Source organism: Triticum dicoccoides, chromosome 5B (genome assembly GCF_002162155.2).
Source record: "Triticum dicoccoides isolate Atlit2015 ecotype Zavitan chromosome 5B, WEW_v2.0, whole genome shotgun sequence".
Taxonomy (NCBI): Eukaryota; Viridiplantae; Streptophyta; class Magnoliopsida; order Poales; family Poaceae; genus Triticum; species Triticum dicoccoides.
In genome coordinates this window covers 414,417,014-414,425,552 of record NC_041389.1, presented here as the reverse complement: position 1 = coordinate 414,425,552, position 8,539 = coordinate 414,417,014, and the positions used below count along the sequence as shown (strand labels likewise).

Genomic DNA, 8,539 nt, shown 5'->3' with positions numbered 1-8,539 from the left:
GGAGGAGGGGAGGAGAGGCGGCGGCGCTAGGGTTTCCTCCCGGACGCTCGCGGGAGCGTCGCGGGAGGAGGGGGAGGAAGTTCCAATTTCTAATGACCAGGCATGTAGCCGAATGGCGCCAGTTCTCTATCGTAAACATCACTATTCACTAGAGTGTTGTTCTGGGGATTATTCCTGATGAAGGAGCTGGCCAGTTTCCCATTATATAAGAAACTAATAGGCTCTATAGCTTAGAGGCCTACTGGATGTAGTCGTGTCATGCAAATACCGTGTATGTCGATGACGGGAACTTTTTACTAGTATTGATCTCTGCTAGACAGTAGCTCTGCACATGACTGAAAATCCATCATCCATCCTGATAGAAATAGAAACGGCATTCTGCAACCAATAATCCATTTAATCTGTTTGTTCACTACATAAACACATGGGCATCAATATTACTATGAAATTCCTATGTTGCTGTTTGTGTTTGGAACAGTGGACTGACTCATCAAGATTACTATGAAATTCATGGGAATATTGGAGGAGGACAAACATATGGTCTGACCTCATGTTTTCTGCTTCTTATGTACTCCCTCCGTACTTAATCAACGACAATTAATATGGAATGGAGGGAGTACAAAATTCTTGTGTTTTTCCTGTGTGATATATGTAAACATCAGTTTTAGAGTGTTTTCATGTTTTGGATTTCTGTAGAAATTTATGTTGCATGGCATTTGAATGTAATTCATTGATGTGAGTCAAGCTATATAATGTGCATGTGCATATGCAAACTCATAACAAAATATAATATCATGACCTGTACAAAAGAGGAAAAAATTATATCATCTACTCGGTGCTATTTAACTTCCTTTTTTTGCGAGAACATGCTATTTAACTAATCACCATTAATTTGAATCTTACCATTTTTGTCTGGGTCACATATGGTTATATTATTGGATGAAGCTTTACAATGTGTATTATATAGCACTACTAACAACCTTGAGTTATTTCACATCATTTAGAAATTCAAGAAAAATATAAAAGGAGGAGAGAATATGGGTTGCATTGGCAACTAGTTGTACAAAATCGTTTTTCCTATCTGAGACAGGTTTTGAAGTCCCGTGTGTGTATCTTTCGTCTCATATAGCTACTGTTTAAAATTCTCTAAAAATGATCACTCTACCATTTAAATGATACTCCCTCTCTGATAGGAAAACAAACCTTAGTTCAAAGCTGGGACATCTTTTTTCCAAACCTTAGTTCGAAGCCGGGACATTTTGTTTCCGATCAGAGGGAATAAAAGATACCGGTCATGTTTCTCTCTTACCGCATGTGAGTTTGCAAAATTAAGACCTATCAACAGTGCAGTTCAGTCCACTAGAAGCGAGGGGTGTGCCTTGTACATGGAGCAATTCCGTAAACTCGTCGGAGTTGATTGAATGTACCAAGAATAATTATTATTTTTGCGGGTAGAATGTACCAAGGATACATTCTCACAATGAAATTGTTTTTGGAGAGCATTAGACATGCCTTGCCAGCCGCTCGATTGCTACCCGCAAAACCGTTAGATCTTGCAACTTTAGTAGGAAAAAGGACGAAAAAAACTATCTGGTCGCAACATTTGTTGTCTCTAGTCATAACATCCTTCGTCAATAATCATAACATCCGCCATTGACGGTTGCAACACGTCATTGACGCTTCTACTTGGCTTGTAGCACCGTTTGACCCGACCGCAACATTGGTTGGTGACCTTGTAGTATCATCGAGTGGATGGCTAGCCCGCATCGACCTAGAGCCCGCCCACAGTAGTCTACAACCCCTCTCAATGCAAGGGGGAGAGCGTGATGGTGAGCATTGTAGCATCTTGGGCTCTTGATGTCCGGCCCTGTTGTGTCACGCAACCAGACGATGAAAGGATCATGAGTGGCTGAAGAAGGACAATTACATATTGTACTTTGATTATAACAAAGTTCAGACTTCACAGAATGTAAAGTGTGTACCTAAACAATGATGAGGGAAACGGAACCGGATCCTTTATCATCCTTAAGGGATGTCACGTAAGCTACAATAACCGTGACATCTCTCCTTCACATCCATATGGTTAAGCCAAAAATAATTATAATTAATTTACAAATTACAAATCTATTGTATACATTTACAAAAATTACATACAAACAAATCATAGTGCAAAAAAATTATTCTTTTTATTTATTTTTGTACATGCTGCAGTAAATCCGCACAGTGGTTGCTACAGTAACCCTGACATCCCTTGTTCGTTTACACACACATTTTACTGTAACTTTTCATGACATCCCTTGAGGATGTTAGAGGATCCACTTCCGAGGGAAACTGCGCCAGAAGCAGGTCGGGATTCCGGGACTCGCAGACGTGGTGGTCCTACTTTATAGCACGTAACGTTCATGCTTCGTGCATCGCTTCGATGACAGTGTTGGTCTCTGCTCATAGTAGTTCAGCGACAACCCATCCCTCACAACAACACATAGCACGCACGTGGTGAAAAATGACAAGAATGAACAAGGAGAGGCCCCATGGGGTTCACTAGACACGTGGCGCATGAGCAAGGGGGCTTAGGCAGCGTTCGGACCGGTCGCCCATTAGAATCATTTACCATTATTTTTTCTATAAATATAAATAAAAAGGAGCACCGTTACAAGAAGAACCACAAACGCTCATATACATGCGCATACACTCACCCCTATGAACGCACACACGCACACCATATCCCTATGAGCGCCTCCGAAAGACTAAGCCGGCATATCATCTTGAGTTTTACGAAATCACCGGCATATCATCTTGAGTCTTACGAAATCACCGGCATATCATCTTGAGTTTTACGAAATCACCGGCATATCATCTTGAGATTTACAAAATCACCGTAGGCGCCTCGTCGTCGACGAAAACGTCTCCTCCCAGTAAATACGCATCGCCGGAAATTCTAAAATAAATGCGGGCATCACGATTTAAACCCTGATGGGTTGGGAATACCACAGTCCATATAACCATCCAACCACGGGCCTTTTCTTAGATTGTTAAACTGAGAGTGTTTGGCTCGTTACTTTTACGAGCCGATGAGCTAGCCAGAGCGACATTTGAGTTTTTTTGCGAGCCATAATTTCGATTAACCACATCCAACAAAATCCAGCCCCCACCCCCCCCTCTCTCTCTCTCTCTCTCGCATCAGTAGATCGCACCCGTCCACGCGTCCCGCAGTCTCCTCCAATTTGAAACGGCCCCAGCCCACAACCAACGACGGATGGGAAGCAGAGCAGCGCCGCCGCTGGCTGGACACGACCCGTCGCCGGCCATGGCGTCCTCCGCCTCCGCCACCGCCACCGCCACCGTGAAGTCCGACGCTCCCTTCTGCCCCATCGACATCTCGTCCGATGAGGACGACGACGTGATAGTCCTTGGCTCCTCCAACAGCCGCGAGGAGATGCAGATCCAGCAGGCCATCCTCCTCTCACTCGACCCCTCTCGCGACCAGGCCGCCGTCCCCTCCTCCTCCGGAACCGCCGTCGCCGGGACCTCCGAAGGGTCCATTCCAGTCCGCAAGGGGAGGCGCAAACTAGGATCGGAGCTGCCCCTGTTTCCTGTCGATTCCAGCAGATCTCCGTCGAAACCAGAGACGCGTCAAGTCATCGACTTGGACGACGACAGCCCCCCTCAAGTGATCGATCTAGACGATGATGATGGTTGCAGCTTGATCTTCCTCAAAGACATCGCCAGCGGCAAGAGGAAGCTGTTCGAGAAAGGCGAATGCTCCAACAGCGCCAAGGGCTTCGACTGCACGATCTGCATGGAGACGGTTCCCGGCGTCGAGCGCTTCCGCATCTCCGGGTGCCGGCACGCGTTCTGCGCCAGCTGCGTGAGGCAGTACATCGCCGCGAGGGTCGAGGAGAACCTGCTGGCCATCGGCTGCCCCGAGCCGGGCTGCAAGGACGGCGTGCTGCACCCGGAGGAGTGCCGGCGCGTGATCCCGACGCCGCTGTTCCACAGGTGGGGCGCCGCGCTCTGCGACATGGCGCTAGGCGAGCTCAAGTTCTACTGCCCCTTCAAGGACTGTTCGGCGCTGCTGGTGGACGACGACCCCGGTGACGGCGACGCGGCGGCGGCGGCGGCCAAGGTGGAGTGCCCCCATTGCAAGCGGATGTTCTGCGCGAAGTGCAAGGTGCCGTGGCACGAGGGGGTGGAGTGCGCCGAGTTCCAGCGGCTCGGGGACGACGAGCGCGGGCGGGAGGACCTGCTGCTGAGGAAGGTCGCGCAGCAGAGCAAGTGGCAGAGGTGCCCCAAGTGCAAGATCTACGTCGAGAGGGTGGACGGCTGCACCTTCATCGCCTGCAGGTAACTGCAGCTTCACTGAAGGCCAGTTCTTTTGCCGGAATCTGGGGATTCTCCCAGAATTCGACCCCTACCCAGATTCTGGGAGAATCCCCAGATTCTGGCAAAAGAACTGGGCCTGAATCTCCTTCTCCGGGCACCAACAGTTATTTTCATGTGCGCCAAGTGCCAGTTCTTTAATTTTTTCCCCTCTGATTTGCAGGTGCGGGCACTGCTTCTGCTACCTGTGCGGCGCTACGATGGCGAGGACCAACCATTATTGCGCAAAGTGCAAGCGTACGTGGTGATCGGTGAAGCATCTTATAAAATGCACAAAGCTACTTCAGGGAAGGAAGTAATTGTGCAGATATTGACTATATCTGTACAATGGTTTGGCGGTATTATCAATATTGACTTTAGTTGGCAATCATTTAGCTTGTGCAACTCTAATGCCACCTTGGCCATCACTATGAGAATTTGACTTTACTGGAGCTGGTTTCCTTGGGTCTTGTGGCCATGTGTTTTTTGAACAATCACTGGGGAAGGAGGAGGAGGAGGATGGATCCTCGCCTGAATATATTATATTACTGAAAATATCAACAAGTTGACAAGTGATATGTAGATGCGCTAGCGGGCAAGGAGAGATATTGCCGCCAAGACATAGCGACAACCTCTAATTAGGTTCCTTGTAGCTAAAAGTCTGACAGTAAGTTGGAAATGATGTTTCTAATAGTTGACACAAAAATGAAGTCTGATGAGTGAGGAATCTTTCGTCATTGGATCCATTTGTTTTGAAATCCCGCAACAAGGACAAAACAACACCCAATTCTAACGAGACAATACCAATAAGGTGGTTCCTTATAACAGACCATCAAACATGATTTGTGGGACTAGGATTGTGGTGTTGGTATAATGAGAATAGGTTAGGGAAGGCATTGTATAAAGGTTGGTCCAGGATGCAACTGTTAGCCTAGAAGAAGGTGGATAGGCCATTGTTGGTGAGGACAAAGTATAGTTGTTGAAGGCTTAGAAGTTGGTTGTTTTGTTTGTCAGCAATGGCGGTAGAGTATCGTAGGTGGAACAAATGGGCCCATGGAGATCTGGTATATGTAAAAGCTTGAAGGGAAATTTCATAAGTGAGCAATTATTTTGAAGCACTAAGTTTTGTAATGCCTCGAAAACAAATTATTTTGGTTTGCAAATATTTTCCAAGCATTAAGACACTGAGTCACTACGCAAGTTTCCTTGGTGCCTCAAAAGTTAGTCATGAAGCAAAGCCCGTCTAATCGTGTTAGACATGAAGTAAGTGGCAAGGGATTCGAGGACAAAGTTAGTCTAGCTCCTCGAGACAGTAGGCATGCTGCCCAAGCAGAGAGGTAACTATGGAAGTTAAGGACGTTGGGCTGGAAGGCAGATGGGTGCAAATGATGGAGGGAGTCTAACAGAAGGAGAAATCACAACCAATGGAAGAGGAAATGTCGATAACAACCCGGGGCTGATGTGCAGTGACACATAAGTTATTTTGTGGAAGTTTGTGGCAAGGCTCGCAGAAGGGCAAAGTCATGAAGAATAATTTTAAGTTGGATGCCAATGTAAGTTGGAGGACAGAGGGAGGGAGGTTAGGGTAGATAGGCTGGCGCGAAAGGCCGTTGTTGTGGGCATGGATGACCATGCGTTTGAGCAAGTTGACAACTATGTTGAAAAGATATTGGAAAAAGGGGGACACTCATATAGTTGATCCAACTTCAGGGGACACCATTGAGCAGGACATCAGTTTCACTCGAACAAAAGATTAGGTGGACCCAGAAGAACAAGGTCTGTGGGAAACTCATGTGCGATAGAATTGTTAAGGAGGCCCCAGTGATAGGAGTTGAAAGATTTGTTGAAGTCAATTTTATCAAACCTAATATGTGCTTTCCTAGAGTGATAACAACTCAAAAGGTTAGCAACGTCAATGAAGTTTTCAGTGATATCCCGTCGTTTTATCATCTTGTTTGGTTCCTCCTTGTGGATGAAAAGAGGGATAAAGCATTTAAGTCAGCTGGTAAGAAGTTTGGCTAAGGCTTTAGGGGGTGGGGGCAAAGGTGTTAGCTAACCTGGTTGCATCTTTGTTTGGAAGGACCATGAAGGTTGAGTTGAAACACACAACATTGGCAGTAAGTTGGTGGACAACCAATGATAAAAATGGGGAGAATGGTATGTTTAATAGAGTGTGAGTATATTTTCTTGGAAACCAGTGCCAAAGCCATACGACCTAGGGCTAGTAATGGGGTTCATAAGAAGGCGTCATAATTTATTGGTCGAAGGGATCACAAAGACAATAGTTGAGAAATAGGGTGAGGGTACATAGACTAAAGGGGGGAAGTTCCAGGTTTTTTTTGTAGTTCCAGATTTGAGAATAGCAGATTTGTGGTCGTGGTTAAAAGATTCCAACCCCTGATCTTCAATGACTTTGATTTTGTTAGTAAAGAGATGCTGAAAGAGAGGAGAGGTGGAAATATTTTTGGTCGCCATTAATAACTACTATAACATTTACCCTCTGTTTCCAAGAAAGGGTCTTTTTGCCTACCAACTCATTATATTGCAAGATTAACAACAAGGTGTAGCTTTTGTTCACGGAGTGTCTTTTTAATGATTTGGAGATTGCTAACCAAGTATATCTATGGCTTGCTCACCGGGGAGTTAGAAGGCTGACTTCCTCTATAAAAGGCTAAAAAACTATTTACAATTTTGGTGGGTCAGTTATAAAGACTTGGACTAGATCTTGAGTGCAATCCAAGTATGCCATAGGGCATTGGCCAGTTAGGATTCATTATTGGGCTAGGATTGAGAAATAACTGATACGTCCATTTTGCATCATGCTTTTATATCAATATTTAGTGCATTATGGGCTGTTATTACACATTATATCTCAATACTTATGGTTATTCTCTCTTACTTTACAAGGTTTACCATGAAGAGGGGGAATGCCGGCAGCTGGAATTCTGGCTGAAAAAGGAAAAAAACATTAGAAACCTATTCTGCATTGCTCCAAAAATCCTGAAACTCCACGAAACTTTTTTTGGAATTAATAAGAATTATTGAGCGGAAGAAACACCTCAGGGGGCCTACACTCTGGCCAGGAGGGTGGGGGGCGCGCCCACCCCTACTGGGCGCGCCCCCTGTCTCCTGGGCCCCCTGGTGGCCCTTCGATGTCCATCTTCTGCTATATGAAGGCTTTTACCCTGGAAAAAATCGTGGGCAAGCTTACGGAACGAAACTCCGCCGCCATGAGGCGGAACCTTGGCGGAACCAATCTAGGGCTCCAGCAGAGTTGTTCTGCTGGGGACACTTCCCTCCGGGAGGGGGAAATCATCACCATCGTCATCACCAACGATCCTCTCATCGGGAGGGGGTCAATCTCCATCAACATCTTCACCAACACCATCTCCTCTCAAAACCCCAGTTCATCTCTTGTATCCAATCTTGTATCCAAACCACAAATTGGTACCTGTGGGTTGCTAGTAGTGTTGATTACTCCTTGTAGTTGATGCTAATTGGTTTACTTGGTGGAAGATCATATGTTCAGATCCTTAATGCATATTATTACTCCTCTGATTATGAACATGAATATGCTTTGTGAGTAGTTACATTTGTTCCTGAGGACATGGGTGAAGTCTTGCTATTAGTAGTCATGTGAATTTGGTATTCGTTTGATATTTTGATGAGATGTATGTTGTCTTTCCTCTAGTGGTGTTATGTGAACGTCGACTACATGACACTTCACCATTATTTGGGCCTAGAGGAAGGCATTGGGAAGTAATAAGTAGATGATGGGTTGCTAGAGTGACAGAAGCTTAAACCCTAGTTTATGCGTTGCTTCGTAAGGGGCTGATTTGGATCCATATGTTTAATGATGTGGTTAGGTTTGCCTTAATACTTCTTTTATAGTTGCGGATGCTTGCAATAGGGGTTAATCATAGGTGGGATGCTTGTCCAAGTAAGGGCAGTACCCAAGCACCGGTCCACCCACATATCAAATTATCAAAGTACCGAACGTGAATCATATGAGCGTGATGAAAACTAGCTGACGATAATTCCCATGTGTCCTCGGGAGCTCCTTTCTCATTATAAGAAATTGTCCAGGCTTATCCTTTGCTACAAAAAGGATTGGGCCACCTTGCTGCACTTTATTTAATTTATTTACTTGTTACTCGTTACAATTTATCTTATCACAAAA

General features: G+C 45.5%; 1 protein-coding gene across 1 annotated transcript; it reads left to right on the top strand.

Moving 5' to 3' along the window:
* The first annotated feature begins 3,249 nt into the window (after window positions 1-3,249).
* Window positions 3,250-4,829, top strand: LOC119305623 (uncharacterized protein DDB_G0292642-like). The gene is made up of 2 exons (XM_037582099.1): window positions 3,250-4,344; window positions 4,544-4,829. The coding sequence occupies exons 1-2, from the start codon at window positions 3,257-3,259 to the stop codon at window positions 4,626-4,628; spliced, it is 1,173 nt and encodes a 390-aa protein (XP_037437996.1). The 5' UTR covers window positions 3,250-3,256; the 3' UTR covers window positions 4,629-4,829.
* The last annotated feature ends 3,710 nt before the right edge of the window (window positions 4,830-8,539 follow it).

Coding starts and splice junctions, on each gene's coding strand:
- LOC119305623 (XM_037582099.1), top strand. CDS start 3,257: ATGGGAAGCAGAGCAGCGCCGCCGCTGGCTGGACACGACCCGTCGCCG. Junction 4,345..4,543: donor TGCACCTTCATCGCCTGCAG/GTAACTGCAGCT, acceptor TCTGATTTGCAG/GTGCGGGCACTGCTTCTGCT.